Source organism: Rissa tridactyla, chromosome 10, assembly GCF_028500815.1.
Source record: "Rissa tridactyla isolate bRisTri1 chromosome 10, bRisTri1.patW.cur.20221130, whole genome shotgun sequence".
NCBI classification, from domain to species: Eukaryota; Metazoa; Chordata; class Aves; order Charadriiformes; family Laridae; genus Rissa; species Rissa tridactyla.
Window position 1 is genome coordinate 7,662,349 of NC_071475.1, and position 16,703 is coordinate 7,679,051.

At 41.4% G+C, this 16,703-nt stretch overlaps 1 protein-coding gene across 1 annotated transcript in view; it reads left to right on the forward strand.

Moving 5' to 3' along the window:
• The window catches only part of PTPRG (protein tyrosine phosphatase receptor type G), a 415,060-nt gene that overhangs the window by 291,290 nt on the left and 107,067 nt on the right, over nucleotides 1-16,703 (forward strand). Inside the window, exon 6 of the mRNA XM_054216618.1 lies at nucleotides 6,705-6,771. Within this exon, the coding sequence (XP_054072593.1) occupies nucleotides 6,705-6,771 (67 nt within the window). The remainder of the gene's footprint in view (nucleotides 1-6,704; nucleotides 6,772-16,703) is intronic.

Sequence of the window (16,703 nt, forward strand, 5' to 3'; positions counted from 1 at the left end):
CTTTCTATCTCCCAGCTCACCTCTGTCAGGCTGCAGGCTCTTGGCCAGATTTGTCCTTTTGCATCAGCTCATATGGGAGATGTGCAATTATAGCATATATGGGGGAGATGGGAGAAAATATCATCTGTGGAGGAGAAGGAATATATCATTCTTGGATCATTTAGTGCTTGTGAAGGTGAAAAACTTAGAGCACCGAATCTAGCTTATCATTGCATTTAAGCTCTGTAGGCGTTTTCTTGCCTTCACAGATAGCTCAGTGTGCTGTAGTGTTGACCAGTATCCTTTCTCACCCATCAGTTCTCTTGAAAAGGTCCAAATAAATATTTCCTACTGTATTTCAAAGCAAAGCACATGTAAACTTTTCATATCTGTTCATCTGCATTTCAGATCTGGCTGAAATCTTTCACTTCCTTTTATTCAGAAATGTTTGAGAAATGAGATATTTATCCGCAACCAGATTTTACAATGCGGACTTCAGTAGGGAGAAAAGAGAGAGGTGAGACAATGGACTTTGTGCCGAGCACAAGGGTGCATACCACAAAGCCAGGATGTGTATCCTTTCTCAACGCTGCAGACCGATGCAGGGTTAAAGCACCATCATTCAGAAGGGTTAGGAGTGGGACCTACCCAAGCTGTTAGCGAACTCTGAAATAGTTTGGCCCCAAGGACATGAATTTGAAGAGTTACACAAGCAATATGCCAAGTACTTTCCCTTTGCTGAGAAAAGTATGTTTCTTTTGACTGTGATTATCTTGGATTCTTTGAAACGCTGTTGCTGTGATGTTAAAATACATATTGTGTGGCATAATGTTCGTATTAATGGGATTCTTCTCATTTCTGTTCTAAAACAGTGAAAATCAGGTCATTTCCCGTAGAGATTGAGGACTGGCATCTGTCCAACACTACTGAGCCGATAAGAGAATAAATTGTTTAACCATGTTGATTGTCCTGAAACCCCACAGAACAATTTAATCTCTGCAACCTGGTTAATTTAGAATAGTTTTCTTAGTTGTTTGTACAGAGTGTTTGGAGACTTGCATTTTTGGCTGGTGAGCTGTAGATCTTAACCGCAAGCTGAATGCGAGCTGAAGGCGTGCGGTTGGGGGAATATTACCCCTGACTTTCACCGTTGTAATTGAAAGTAGAATTTGACACATTGGCATCTCTCTGTGTCAGCCATTGTCACTGGCTTTAGCTGCCACGGTTAAGTATGTAGTCATTCATCCTTGGCAGACACCGTCCTTTACAGCACAAGAGGATGGTCTCTGGATGTTAATGCCACAGCACTCTGGGAGCAGCTGGCTATATCGAATTCAAGGCATGCAGATTGTCTTGGCCATTTTACTTAGCAGATGGGTAAGGCTTGATAGATTGAAGATTTAGTTTCCAAGTCAAGGGCCAAATGTTGCAGTGGGAGAGAAAAGTAAATTATATCACTATTCGGAGGGGAAAGGCTCAGGTACTGTATCACAAAATTGTTGCCATTCATTTTCCTCTGACTTGCACAAAATGCATGTCATTTCACCTTTCAATATAGCCGACTGTGGCATTCTCCTCCGTTTTGAGATGCTTTGCAATACTGTCTGTGAGCCCATTTAATGAGCTTGAAAGCAGTTGCTGCAAATTTATGGCAGTTTAATAAGTCTAAATGTCAGATTTTTTTTTAAGGTAGAAATGAGAGAGAAATTTGTATTTTGTATCATTCCAGATAGGTGGGGGTTCTTCTGTTCTTTTTTCCCCACACCCTTTTTTTTCAATACAACACATCTATTTAAACCTATTTTTAAAAGGAAAGTGTATTCCTTACTTCTGAGCTCTTCAAGCTGTTAATGTTCATCTGCCTTTCACAAGGTGGCTGGTACCCGTGAGCATTAGAGGGCTTTGTGGTGCTTCCCCCAGCCCTTCTCGTGTTGGGCGGTGGGAGAATAACCTGGCTTTTGGAGAGGCTGCTCAGAGCGATGGGAAATGGGGGGAGTCTGGCCCTTTGGGGAGGGGTCTAGGAGGTAAGATCCGGTGTTGCTGTGTGACCTCTGTGACAGTCTCAATGTGTATTTGGGGCTTCTCCTGTTTTTCTGGTGTTATTTGTTACTGTTCCTAGAATAAGCATGGTAAGCTCCAAATTTTTGCCTGAGACTTTTTTTTTTTTCTGCTTTATTAGAACTGTTTCCAGCAGAAAGACAGGTCATGGTTTACTTATATGACTTTAGCATATGGTTTAAATTATATAGCATGTGGTATAAATTTTAACACTTTACAACTCTGATGGTTTTTGTGAAATCAGAGACTTCAGGAGGTTCTGGGTTTGTCCTATAAAATAATCAGATGAGCAGAGAACTTCAGCTACTTAATGTGCAATGAATGATAGGGAATGAGAACTGGTTGGGCTTTTTTTAACTCACTAGGACATGCTGAGCTTACTACTCCTGTAACACAGGGGTTTTCTGTAGAGTAGTACCGTGCCCAGTAAAGTCTATTTTTACATGCTGTGGCTTGGTGCCCGTACGGGCGTGATCAGCCTGGCTGTGGTGGTGTCTATCTTCTCGTCACACTCCTGCTCTGCTCCTTCGCTGGAACTTTCCTCTTTGCAGTATTAATATCATTATCCTGAGAAGATGCTTAGCTCCCTGGCCTGCCTCCTACCCTGTCGACTCCGAGGGTAAGGCTGTAGGAACAACACTTTGAAGCAAGGGGACAACAGGTTGTGCTGCTGAAAGGTGTTAATGCTGTTGTCAGTAGAGTTCATGACTGATCAACCTTGTTGTTCACTGAGGAATCAATCATTTCTCAGTCCCCCCATTAGATGTGGGAGCTGTAAGTAAATGCAGCCTGTCTAGGGTAATGATTTGCACCATGACTTCGCTTGAAGAACGTCTCTGTTTTATGATTGCAGAATGGGGTCATTTGTGCATTACCTTTTCCTACATTGCAAATGCTTCTTTTATTCATTGCATTAACGTCAAGCCATTCATTCTACTCAGAATGGCATCTGCACCAGGTATCGAAGTCACCCAAAGGGTATGATAAACAAAGAGATTTTGCTTCTTCATGTCATGTTCATCCCATATTTACCCTATGGTGAGAGCTCTGTTAGCACAGGAAACTGTTTAATGATATCTCTGTGTTTATTTTTCCCTTGCGCTTAGCATGATAGTTACCTATTTATTTCTGCTGAAGAGGATTACAGGCATTTTTCAATTATAAATGATGCACGCAAGCATTATTTATCCTGTTTACTGCAGACCTATGGAGTGTTAGTCAGTCTTGAGTAAAAGCATCTTGTTCAGGAAACAACATTTGCAGTAGTGGTACTGTGGGTATTTTAGGGCAATTTCAGGATGGTTTTCCATCTGTCCCATTAATACTTGCTGCGCAGCACGCTCCTGGCCAGCAGCGTAGCAGCTTTGTGTTTGTGCCTGAAATTCCTGTGCTTGAGAAATTTTCATTCGTGATGTTTCTTCTGTGTTAGCCTCTTGAAGGAGGAGGGGGAAACTCATTGCTTTTCTCTTACAGGAAAAGAAAAGCTGTGCTCAGCTTTGGCAGGTGTGTGTGGGGTGAAGCCTAAGCGCTGAGACCCGGTTACAGATGTATGGGTCTTTCTCTAACTCTGCAGCCAAGGTATCATGAGAAATGTGGCACGTAAAGTCAATCTGAAGAATTCATTGCTGTTTTCCTTCAGGATATATTCATACGATAATAAAAAATACACTGCTGCAATACAGATTATATAACAGAGAAAGATAAAAACAGTTTGTAGAAGGATGTGAGCTCAAGCTTCATTACATGGAATCATAAAGGAGGTCATAAGGACACTTCTTATTCTAGGGATTTTTGTCCTTTTTTTCCTTCTGCTTTTTTTGCCCTCCTTTCCTTTTAAGTATCAGCTGTTGTCAGAGACAGGATTCTTGTATGGGTGAATCTCTGATCTCAACCAGCATGGTAGCTCCAGGCCAGTTAAACCAGAGACGTACAGCAATGGGGATAGAACTTGACATTTTGGGTTTCAGAAACCTCCTCTTCTCTATGAACACAGGCAGGAAAAGGGTACAGAGAAGTGCAAAAAAATAGAAAGGAAATTCAAGGTGGTTTTGGTTTTTTTAAGAACTTGAAGAAAAAAAGATGCGAAAAAAGTTTTGTTCTGAAGCCTGAACCATTCCACAAAATGAGAAAACTTTTGGGCACTTTTCTAATGGTCTTGCCAACATCGTGAAACAGTTGTAGTGAGGTGTGGGAGAACAGTGTGTGAGCGTAAGGAAAAAAGGAGAGAAGCATCTGGAAGGAAAATAAGACTATAATCCCATACAGGTCTGAACTGACATCTCCGCAAGTGGTACTTGTTTGCATGTGATTTTTAAAGAAACATGAGATCCCACTCGCCATACCCTTGGAGAAAACATGATTACAGATGCACGGAGCATTTGCTTTCCAGCCCCCAAAGAAATGACATGACTGTTGATTTCATGCTATTGAAGAACACAGCACATTTGCAGAATATGCTATCAAAAAGATTGCGTAGCTGGATCTATATAGGCATACCACCTCGGCAGATTAAAGGGGTGCTGCCAAGGCCGAGGTTAAGAATTGATCTACTTTGACAGAAAATCCCAAAAGGAAGAGTTTTAACCTTTAGGATTCTTTCCATCTATTCGGTTTCTTCAAACTGATTGCAGCTGTCACCAGAAATAAAAACAAAGCAAATGAAATGAAACTCTTTACAACTTATAGTTAGGCAGCAATAAATAAAACATCGTTCAAGTCCAGTGCAAGTTTTTCCTAGTCTTTTACTAGCTTTACTAGCTTTTTTTTTTTTTTAGCGGTAGCCATCGCTTGGAGAAACCTGAATAAATGGAAGAGGTGCGGGAATGTGTCTTGCAACAATTCTGCATTTTTAGTGTTTACTGTTGATTTGCCAGAAGCCAGACGGAACCGACAAAGTGGGTCATTGGGTTCAGTGTACTGTGATTATTATTTATACAGAATCCAAAGTGTACAGAGCACCCCTTTGGGCATATAAAAGTTCATGCTTCAAAGAGTTTACAGCCTTCAGGGCTAATAATATTATTGCCAGTAACATCTAAGCTGTATATATTTCAAAGCTGCTGTTGCTAGTTTCACGATTTTATTGCATATCTCACCCTACCTGATCATTGCAAGTTCTGGAGTACTGTGATGAGAAAAGGATCTTCAATTTCCATTTAAAACACCAAACCAAAACAAACCATTTTGTCTCTGGACAAGAGCATGAAATTGTATCCTGAACACAGCAGAGTGGTTCAAAGGCCAACTAAACAGCAAAAAGAAAGGTGCTTTGTTGTGGTTTTTCTCAATGCAGTTGGCTAAGAAGATAATGAGGTTTCTAAGATTCCTAATTAGTTATGGGGAGGAAGGACGAGAAGAGACATGCTTGTGAAACTTGGGCAGTGTGATTCCACTTTTCTCCTCAGGCCATTAAAATTTGTGATTTTTTAACAATAACGCATTTTTTGGATGTGTTGCGGTCAATGATGTCCTCTTCCTAAGAGTGCACTCCAAGCTGGTTCTGCACTTCATGCAGCAACATGTTCCCTGTTGGGCACAAGGTCCTCTCTCAGGGATTTCTTCTTTTGCCTCTGCTCCTTTCCTCATCTGTTAATACATGGACATAAAGTGATTAAACTCATGACATTGAGATCTTGGGCAGGCAGCAAAGTACAGAGGAGCTGTTTTGCATTCAATGTGTTTGCCCATTGGGAGCAGTCCATCCAAAAATGATCAACACTGCTCAGGCTTCTGATACTGACTGGTGGCAAAGAAAAAGAAAAACACGAGACGTGAATGAGGTATATGCCAATATTTATCTCCCAAAAGTAAATGGGCAAGTACCTTAAATAAAGGAACATGTTCACAGAAATTGTGAGTTATTCCTTCAATACCTCTGAAGAGGCAAAAGGTTAAAAAAAATTGCATTATCGTTTGTAAAATCCTTGGCTGAGTTACAAGTAAGTGACTGAAGTGATGGGTTTAATTTGGAAGTTGTGGTCCTAAACAGGGTTAATCCTTCCGCTGCCTTCCCCTCCTCTCCCTGGTGCTGGTTCTCGCCGTTGCAGAGAACACAAGTGATTGCTGGGTGATAGAAGAAATACTGCAGGGTACCAGTTTTTGGTCTGGCAGTGCAGGCAATTGCATTGTCAAAAATCAGAGCTTTCTTCTAGATCCTCTCACAAAGCTTTTTTCCCCTCTCCCTTGTCCAAGTGACACTAAATTAAATAAATGTAAAAACATGAATAGCAAAGAGATGCCAAGGCCCAACTCCATTACAGCTGAAAGGGGTCCAACTTCACTGATTTCAGTGGCAGCACCAGATTTATTCCCGTATCAGTAAGGGATGAACTGGACTGAGATAACTTCTGCTTATCACAGCAGTTTTCCTCTATGAAAGCAGAATTAGATGGAGAAAAATCAGCTGTCTGTTTTTAGGCTTTGCTGGGCTGATAATACAGCTAATGTTTTAATGAATTCAGAGGATGCTTTCTTTTGATTTAACCTTCCTTACTTTATTTTATTACGACATGTATCTTTGGCATTTGGTGAAGAGGCATTGTAAATGTGAGAACTAAGCAGCTTGTTAGATAACATCTTTTTTTTTTTTTCTCTTTAGAAGATTAAACTGAGACTGTTCTACCTGATGCCAGAATAGATGTAACCAATCCTGTATCCTTTGCATGTAGGTCAGTCAGAGGGACAATCCGGCACTGGATCCCATTATCCATGGGTTGAAGGGCGTCGTACATCACGGTAAGTAGCTGCTTAAACTTTCTTCTTGCCAGGAAGGGGAGAAGGGCAGGAATTGTTGTCCTTAAGGGATCAGGTCACCCCTGGAAGGACGTGGTGAGCCTGCACATTCCTCATTTGCTGATGTTTAAGGGCATCACAGCCATTATTTGACTGGTAAAGATCGGAGTCATTTGTTACCTGAAAATGGGTTGGGGTTAACTATAAACAATTTGTTTCTTTTCAGTCAGTGCTCTAGAGTGTGTAAGTTATCAATCAAAACCTACTACAATATATCATTCATATTAGTCCTTCGAAGGCAGCGTCGATGCTCCACTCCTGCTATTTATCTTCTGTTTGCTCTAAAAATACTCCTCTCTGAAGTTTCTATTTGTTTATAAATTATTTGTCTTTCAAATTTAGGGAGCTGATAATGAAACAGAAAATTAACTATCTGTGAAAATTAATTAAACTTTGCAGCAGATGAACATCTTTCTAATGCTGACATAAATACGATCATTCGGCTGTTCTGATGCATATAAACCTATTATCCTTGAACTTATAGCAGGTACTGAAATAAATATTAATATATTTTATACTTTTATAACCAGTTTTTACTTAGGAATTTTCCTGAAACCTTATCACGGGTAATGCATCATTAGCAATGACATCAAGATGCTCCAGTTCCCAAAGTACTCTTGTCAGGTTTTAATATAATGATTTGTAAAGTTTTAATAATCTCATTGTAATTCAAAAGGCATCTGCTGGAATGGTGCTAGGTACTATAATAAATCTCCGTCCCATCTATAGTGCTGTGATAAAACATCTTTGCACCTTTTCCGAGGATTGTCTTTAGACATTAGCTAGTGCTGTAGAGCTTAACAAACATTTTTTTTCTCTTGACTGCAAACCTAAAACTAGTTGACAGTGTTAGATTAAAACAAATAGGATTTTGGATTAATTGCTCTACTTTCAGAGTCATTTAACATTGCAACTGGGAACACCAATAAATCCAATGAAAGTGAAAAATAGGGGTTAAATGATAACATACCATAAAGTCCTTCATTTAGAGGATTTTCCATAGGTGTTGCTATTTATAAATTGCAGTGTTCTGCTGTGAAATAAAAACAACACACTGAGCTGAAAAACTGTGTTGTTTTCCACAAAAATAGATGTTATTATCTAGCTCCCACCGGGTAACAAAACATGCTAGCAAAAATAAAGTGAGGACGACTTGGGCTGTGAGGATTTTTCAGTGGCTGTGTAATTTGACACTGAAGTTAAGTTGCCATTTAACTGGGCCGGGATTTCTTTTTGGCTTTGTTTTCTACCTGCCCTCTTTTCCGAGACTCTCTACCCCCTGCAAGCACGACAGTATTTTAGCCATCTCATCGTTGTTTTTTCTCTGCTCCCTCTCTTGCTCCTTGCTGTTGCAGCCAAAATAGCCACTGGTGGATAATCATACTGATGTCTCCTAAGAGTATTATTCCATTCCCAAAAATAATTGTTTGGGTAGGATGTGACACGGTCCTGAGGTTGTGATTCCCTGACCGCATAATGATTAGTCCGTCTTGGTGCTGCCTACCCGCAGCAAAATCTGGGTGGATAAAAGGCATTTATTTTTGTTTTGCTCACAATACACAGAAGGCTGCTAGTGTTTCAAGTAAAGGAAATCGCTTGATATATTTCAATAGCTTGTTTCCTTTTCAAAACATTACGGAAGAAAAAGAGGAAAATCTGGCTTTCCTTCCTGTTTCAAAGGCCCTGATTAAAGGCCTTTTCTAAGGCTCTTTTGGTGGCTGGAGTAAGGGAATTTCCTCCTACAAAGTAGTTGTTCAAAGAAATTGTTCTCTTCAAGTTAAATATTGATGGAACGCTTCAGTGAAGAATTCTCCTATCGTATCTCTCTTTTAATGTTATTATATAGCATAATAGTAAAGATGTGAGCTTTTATTCCAGACACCCTCGTTTCTTTTCTCCATGTAATTTACTTACATCTTGCGTGAGCACATTTTTATGAATTTATCGGAAAAAGTTCTTCCTGCCTTCCATTTGGCTGCATTCAACTGGGACCCTAAGGCAACACAGACTTTTTGGCTGAAATACAGTGGAAAACTCTTGTGGTTTTTGGACAGAGTGGTTGGATCAAGCAGGGAGCCAACAAAAGGAGCTGGAGAAAGGCAAAATTGAAACCTTAAGTTTCTTTGCATTTTATAATATTTCTGTGCCTGCACTGGTTTTAGGTGATCATCAAAATACAGAGGCACACGCCTATAATGTAGAAATCAAGAATATATATGAATGTTGAGATAACCGCCTTGCTTTAAAATTAGACCATGTTCGTGTATCTCGGCTGGCTGGAGAGGTCACCGGCCCCTTGGCTTTGCTCCTCCCACGTGCCTCATCTCAACATGACTATTGAAGTAAGATTTCCTTGGCTTTCCATATCCCTCTCCCTCCAACCGGCAGAGCATCCTTCCTGAGTTGTGCTGGACAGTCACTCCTTCCTCACAATCATTCAGTTTTCAAAGAGGAAATTACACACCCACACGAACACTCATCCTCATTTCTTCACGTGCCTTCTGCTGGTACTAGAAGGTTGGTCCTGTATGGGGACCCCACCCTGCACCACGCAGTACAGGGCACCCGTGCTGGCCCTACCGCTGCTGGCAGTATAGGGCACTATCCATGCTGTGTTGGTGACGGCTCCAGTGACCTTCAGTTAGACGTAGGGGTGGTACTGATGAGCGGAGAGCTGGTTTTTCACTTTTCTTGCATAGCTTTTTGGTTTTTTTCTGTGAAGTTCGCATATTCTTACTGTGCCCTTCCAGGGGTAAGCGAATGATTTAAGTGTCAGAAGGACTTTCTGTGGAAGTGAAAACAATTTTTGCTGGAGATTTCGTCAGGGATTTGAATTACTTACTAATTTGATGGAACATAAATAATTGTGCCCTTCACAGTGTCACCAGCTTAGTAACAATGCTGGAGGAACGCACGCATAAAAATCAATACAGGCTTAGTCGCTGCTCGGAGTTTACTTTTTTCCCTCATCTCCAGGCATAATTTTGTAGAATCTTAATGCCACATTAAGCTTAATTTTACATGAGCAACCGTATAAAGTTTCTTAGCTGGAAGGAAAACCAGTGATGTACCAAACAGCCTAACAATGTTTGGATCAATGATAATGCTTTTCGGTTTGCCCCGCATCTTCCCGGTGAACAGTACGTTCCCATCACATCAGTGCTCCTCAGCACCCGCATCCGCCCGCACAGAGCATTGTAAAGGCACAGGAACGCCAAGGAGGCTCTTTTCAGAGCTGTCAGATGCCTGTTGCTGATTTTAAAATTGCTTTTGGTTCTGTGCTCTGCCAAGGATTTGTCACACCTCCCGCCAGCGAAGTGCCTGCTATTCTCGCTCCTGCTTTCCCTGCCGCGAGTGTGTGTCTGCCGCGGCGCCCGCCAGGGACTGGCAGCTGGGAGCCGGCAGCCCTCTCTGCAGAAGGGATGGAGAACGGGCAGGCGTGATGCGAATCTCCTGACGCCAGCTTGCTGGTGTCTTTCACTTCTGACCGCTGAGGGTTCTTTTTTAGCTCCTCCTCAAACGCTCTTCTCATCATCGAAGCTGGTGGGAGAAGTCTCCAGCAGTGCTGGGGCTGGTGGGACGATGCACGTCCTTAGTTGAAGTTGGATCATTAGGTAAGGTAATAAAGTCATTGGTGCCTGGTTGCACTTGCACCACATGTGGCCCAGTTGTGGGGCTGCAAATCAGACTTTTCTGCCTCTGTTTTGCTGCCGATGTGCTCAGTGGGTGCCCTGCCCTGAGCCCCTCTCTGCTCCTCGCCCTTCCTCGTGATGCTGAGGAGCACGGGGCAGGATGGAGCTGCTCTTGTGCAAGGGCTGAGGCAGCTCCTGAGGCCCCAGAGAGAATGATTATGCCCTTTCGGGAATAGCAGAATGTCAAATACCAGGTTATGTCTTAAACAGTTGATTTGCATTAAAATGGCTACTAAAGCTTTTGTCTGCCACATGCTTCAGCAAGATCTCAGAGGAGCACCTAGCAGGATGGAGCTATTGGACAGAAACATTGCTTTTTCCCACCTCTGCTGTCTTTGATTTGCCCTTTTTAGTACCATTTTGTATGTAAGCCTCTTAGAGATGCCTTTTCCTTGTTCTTACCAGCTGCCTGAAAGGCGTTAAAATGAGTCTCCTTTCCCGATGCCAGCCCTGAGGGCAGTGCTGCAGACTGCGCGGCGTTTGCCCTCTGCCAGCCTGGGCACAGACACTCCATGCAGTCCTGGTTTCCCCTGCAGGCAGAGGGTTGTCAGGGGGAGCAGCAGGCTCCCATGCTGCCCCAGGTCCCTGGAAAGTCTTACATGGTGATGGAAACCATGTTTTGTTGCTCTGTCCTGTTCTCTGTGTCTGTCACCACGAATCTACATGGATCAGCAGAAAATTATTAGCAAAGCACAAATAAATTATCACAGCAGAAAAGCCTCTATTAATGTCACAAAAATGGGGCTCTTATTCCCTTCCTTGTCAAAAGTGAGCACTGAAAATCAAAGTGCAGCCAGATCAAAAGCTTAGGTACAAAGTGAATCGATGGCATCTGTTGCTTGTTTGCGAACATGGGGTGGGGTGAGGGGAAGAGAGGAACCTTTGTTTATTTGAAAGGGAGTTTGAAAAAAAAAATCTTGCTTTCTTCTTCTGCCTTTGTATTATTAAAATGCCATAACTTAAGCTCAGCACGGAGCTTAATGTGATCTTGGGTCTCCCTTGAGATGGGTGAGAGGTGTTCAGGCAAGTTGGTGGTGACCACCAAAGTTTCAGGGTCCGCTGGGGAGACTGTATCAAAATACAGTGGAAACAGAAATGCTTTAATAACGAAAAAGGATGGACAATAAATATGTTACACATCTCTGCAGCTGTCCTAGGCAAAAAGGCAGTGAATAACCTGTTAAAATAAATCAGCACTAAAAAGGAAGCAATCCAGACAGTGTTAGTTACCCTGTGGATCTATCACACCAGAAGGCATAATAACAAGAAAACACCATTAGCAGCATGACAGGTTTTCTCTTTTGTTTTTAACTTTAACCATAACACCACCTGACAAGCTGTTTGCTTTCTGCACCAAATATCCAGGGGTTGTAGAGAAGAAAGGCGGGGGAGAGGGGTGAGGGTGAGATGTGCTACCATGGGACCCTGTCTTTTAAAGTAAAACTTTGAAGAAAGCAGTAGCCCAATTTGGAACAAGGAAGGCCATCAAAGGGAGAGCAGCACGATGTGTTAAACTGAGAAGGAAATGTGGAGGAGCATTTCTTTGTCCTCGGGGATGATCTGGATATTTTCTTTTGTTTTCTGATCTCTTCTTGTGTTCACAGTCAGAGTAGCCGTGTGAAAGGGGCCAGGACACGATTGCTGTGCAGCAAAGGGGAGGAGGAGGGAAGTGGGAAATGAAGATGAGAGCAGAGGTGATAAGTTCACACCTTTATATAGGACAGCTCTGTGCACAGCTGCAGGGGTCTGTATCATTTAAAAGAATAAATGATGGAAGTGTTGAAAATCTCTGGTCCTTCACTGGTCTGCTCTGTGGAAAGCAGTGCTGGTCACGGCTGAGTAAAGACCGGCGAGCTGACATAAAATTAATATATTGCACAGAAATACTAATTCAAACTAACAAAAAGAAGATTGCAGGGATGAGAACTCAAAAAGTTAAGAATTAAGCTTGATGGTGAATGTCAACAAAGCATCTGCAGGGGGAAGGAGCTGGGTGCTTTGCTCGTGGGTTTTGAGGACGTTTGCTGAGAAGAGAGGGATGGTGACATCTGAGAACGTGTGGTTTTGTTCTGGCTCCGCTGGACCAGACATGAAGAGCCCGTGCTCCTTTGGCCGCTTCTGCCTCACTTCACCCTACCTCTGCCAGGGTCCAGCTTGCTCCAGGGATCCTCTTCCCCTCTAAACTCCTCATCACGGTTTCGTTTTCCTCCTGTCACTGGTGCCCATTCTGTTATTTGTTAGTTTCTGTGTCCCTCCAGCCTTGTCTCCACACGTACCTCTGCCTCCAGTTAGGTTTTGCGAAACCTGGAGAGGTCTCACCCCAGTCTAGAATTGCCGCTCTGCCAAGCCCTGCATCAGCAGTATTTAAGCATTAAAGGTTCAAAATTATTTTTTACTTCTTTAAAGAGTGAAGACCTCATCTCCCCAGCTAACCCTTTTCATCCTAAGCTGCTTTAAGAAAGGGAGTGAGAAAAATTAAGCCTGAGACTGACACCTGGCATGGAAATGTTCAACTTCAATATCATTTTTTCTTGCAGGGAAGACTTGTCTTTTTTTCTTTCCTCCTGTTTTTTTTGTATCACTCACTGGTTGTCTCAGACTAAATTAGTGTGCAGGACTATGTTATTATCTTGTTCCCTTCCTCCCTGCCATGCTGTGCTTTCTGTGTCCTTACGGTTCCTTACATTGTTCAGCAAAGGCACTGGTTGTTAAAAAACTAAATAAAAGTGAGAAAAATAATTGCACAATAAATGACAAGAATTACCCTGAGTACAAAGGACTGTCAGAAACTGCTCTTCATGCTGGATTTACACTCATCTGCTGATCTTTTCGGTTAAAGTAACATAATATTTGTAATCTCATCTTTAAAATCACCAGGATGAGTCTGGTCCCTGGCTCTGGTGTGCAGCGTGCTGTATCTGGGGAGTTCTGCCTCGGCGGGTGTGCAGCATGGTGTCCTTTTGATTATTTTTGTGTGCTTGCTTTTTAAATGTTTGAATGCAGAAGCTTTAGAATGATTTGGCTCATTGTGAAAATGAAATTGGCAGTAACATTGTTTAACAAATTTGGGAGAATTTCAAAGCTCTTTGTATTGGTATTGCAGATTTCAGTTATTCAAAGTGTAGCTGGGTAACGTTTCCACCTATCAGGCATTGCACATACGTTAATTTTGGAAATAAGCTAATTTTAAGATACTGTTTTCAATGCAGCCAAGTTCCTGTTTTCTTACAGAAAAGCATGATGAAAGTCTCAAAGCATTCCATGAGATATAAATGGACTTGGCATATAGTTATTTTCTTGTGATCTCCAATCCAAGTTCCTGTTAGATTTAAAAAGGGTTTTGATCACCGATAGCTGTGTGCTGTTTACCTGCATATCTCAAGAAGCCTTTTACTCTGCAGTGATTTGGTTAAAATTCAGGTCTGTCTTTATCTACCGTTTTACAGAATATATTTTTAGTGAGTCAGTCTTTGAACTCCAAACTGATGGCTCTTGCAGTATAATATTTGTTGGCATCAGCTTGTAAAAACTGCAGTAGTTGGTGGCGATCCACTACTGGTATCTATTTTAAGATCTGATTTTTTCCTCTGCTTGGAAAACTATTGTGCACAATTCAGTATTAGTTCATATCTACTGGTGATGCCTTGACAAATAAAAAGTGTAAATAGGTTACCTTTTAAAAGCACGCCTTTGGCTTGGGTTGTACAAAAAATGGCCCGTGCAAAATAGTGAGGAGGTTTACCAGCCCAAACAAAGAATATACTGGACGTTACTTTTCAGATTGCTGTTATGGGAGGTAGGCAGGAATATTGGATCAGAAGGTCAAATATATTACCAGCTGGATCTGTTAAGTCTTCTTTGTGAATATAAGAGTTAAAATACAATATTGTCCTTTTATGCTGTGGAATACTCAATAGTTTAAATGTCACATTCATCGTCTTAATTGTCAACAATGAATCTGTGGTACTTGCTAATTTTTCCTCGTAAAAAAATACTTTTTACGAGCCTTGGTGCTGTAAACAAAGAATCGCTGTTTGTTAACTGTCGATAAAATCGGCTGTACTGCATTAGTGGGGCCTCTCAGAGGGTGTTGTGGGTGCTGCTCTTTTCTGCATCGCCTAGGAGTGGTGGCCGCAGCAGAATATTTGTGGTTGCATTACCCAGAGGAATTGCTCCCTAGTTCAAGGGCTTGTCATTAGGGTCATGATCTCTGGGGTTCCGGATTCTTGGTTGTTTCTTTTTCTGCCTGGGTGCCCGACTACATTTGGGTGCTGAGATGGGAGTGAGACGAGGAGCGGCAGAAGAGACTGCTTTGGTGTGGGGCTCTGGTTTATGCATAAGAACGAGTAGGTGGCTCGTGGATCGGTTTTGCAGCATCGGTTGCAGTGGTTCACAGGTATTTGCCGGTGAACGCATGTTTTTACTGGTGCATTTCGTTGCTTTGGTCTCTCAGTTCTTTCCCAGTACCTGTCAGCAAATGCCGTCTTGTAGATCATCTAGTTCCCAGCCTTGTCCGCTTTCTGCCTCCTAGAAACTCCTCACCCTGCTCAGTCTGTTCCCAGCCTCCTGGGCACAACTCGTGCCTGCCCCAAGCACTGAAAATGGGAAATAGGAGCTGGTCATAAAAGACACTGTAGAAAGGCTTGATATTATTTCCAACCGTGTTCTTTCCCATTTAGTAGGAATTATACGTCTACTTGTATGTATGTATATACATATAAAATTTTTCTACCCTATTCAGTGAATGCTATTGCCTAGCTGCAAATTATTCTCCTTACAGTTTTACCAACTGCAATAACCGATTTAAGGTTTGAAATTTTTAAAATGATGTGACTTCAAAACCCCATTTTCAAAAATGTTTCAAGCTCTTAGGAACGTAACTTCATGGCATTTACTGTTTCTATATGCTCTTGAAGGATAAGGGAGGTAGACTCCTGAATTTCTAAGTCCCTTTTTCTTTAAGCTTCACTTGAAGATCTGTTTGTGACTCTGGTTTCTAAAACTCTGCGCCATGCGTCTAGATAGAAGGGATACAAGTGAATTATCTGTTTTTCAAAAGTTATTAAAGCATAATCAATTGATTACCATCTATTTTAGTAGTCATTTAATCCAATTATATGTATTTTTTAATTTTAATCTTTGGAATTCATTACTGAAAACTTACAGCGTTGCTTGTAGCCATGAAAAATTAGATCGAGTACACCCTGCCCTACTTAAACTGGGTATTAGCAAAGCTACTTTTTCCTCGAGAACTATTCTTTTTCGCAGCTGACTGAGACTTTCCAAATGCTTAGGAAAAAACCCTCCCTAATTGATAACCAAAATTCAATCACACTCGGATACTTCCAGTTTGCATTCAAATAAGGTATTTCTCTGTCTAAATAAGCTTCCCTTGGTTGATTATTCATATTGTAGTTCAAAATGTTTAAAAATGAAAGACAGAGTTGGATGAAATGTAGACTACTTAATACAGTGTGTATTTAATATAAAAGTCATGCATTATTCATTTTTGCAATTTGAATAACTTTGAATTTAGCATCCCTGTTCTTCATCTTTTCCTTTGATGAACAATTAATTATTAAAATATAATATTGTCAGCATATGGCACAAAAATCCTTGAAAGTGGAAAATGGGCTTCCTTCTGCCATCCTTTGATAAAGGGATATTCCACATTCTCAGTTTCTCACGGAGTGTTTATCCGGCATCTTAAGCGATTCCATCATTCTAAATAAAAGGTTATAAAAGTTAAAAATAGTTAAATTGTTAATTTTAACTGAAACGTCTTTTTCTTAACTACAAGAGGAAAGCTCTTTTCAGAACGTGCCTCTGCCTGCCATCTATTTCATACGTAGTCGTCGGCTGCTAATGCAAAGGGGATGGTTTGCATGTTCAAATACTCTTTCGGATTCATAGCGGTCCGCTGTGTGCTCAGCTTCCGTATAGAGAGAGGCAGTTTTTTAAATAGCAAACCCATGTCGTTTCGCTGTGAAGGTGTGCGTGTGCTGCATTTGGAAACCAAATCCTGTGACTGAGTTTGCAGTTTTTCTAACCAATTTTTCCTGCATAAAAATAAGCCAATCAAATTAAATACGACCTTTTGCTGTGATTATGATTTCTTGATTAGAATCTCTTTGAACTTTGGCCAATCATATATATTTTACTATTTATTATCTAAGCACGCTT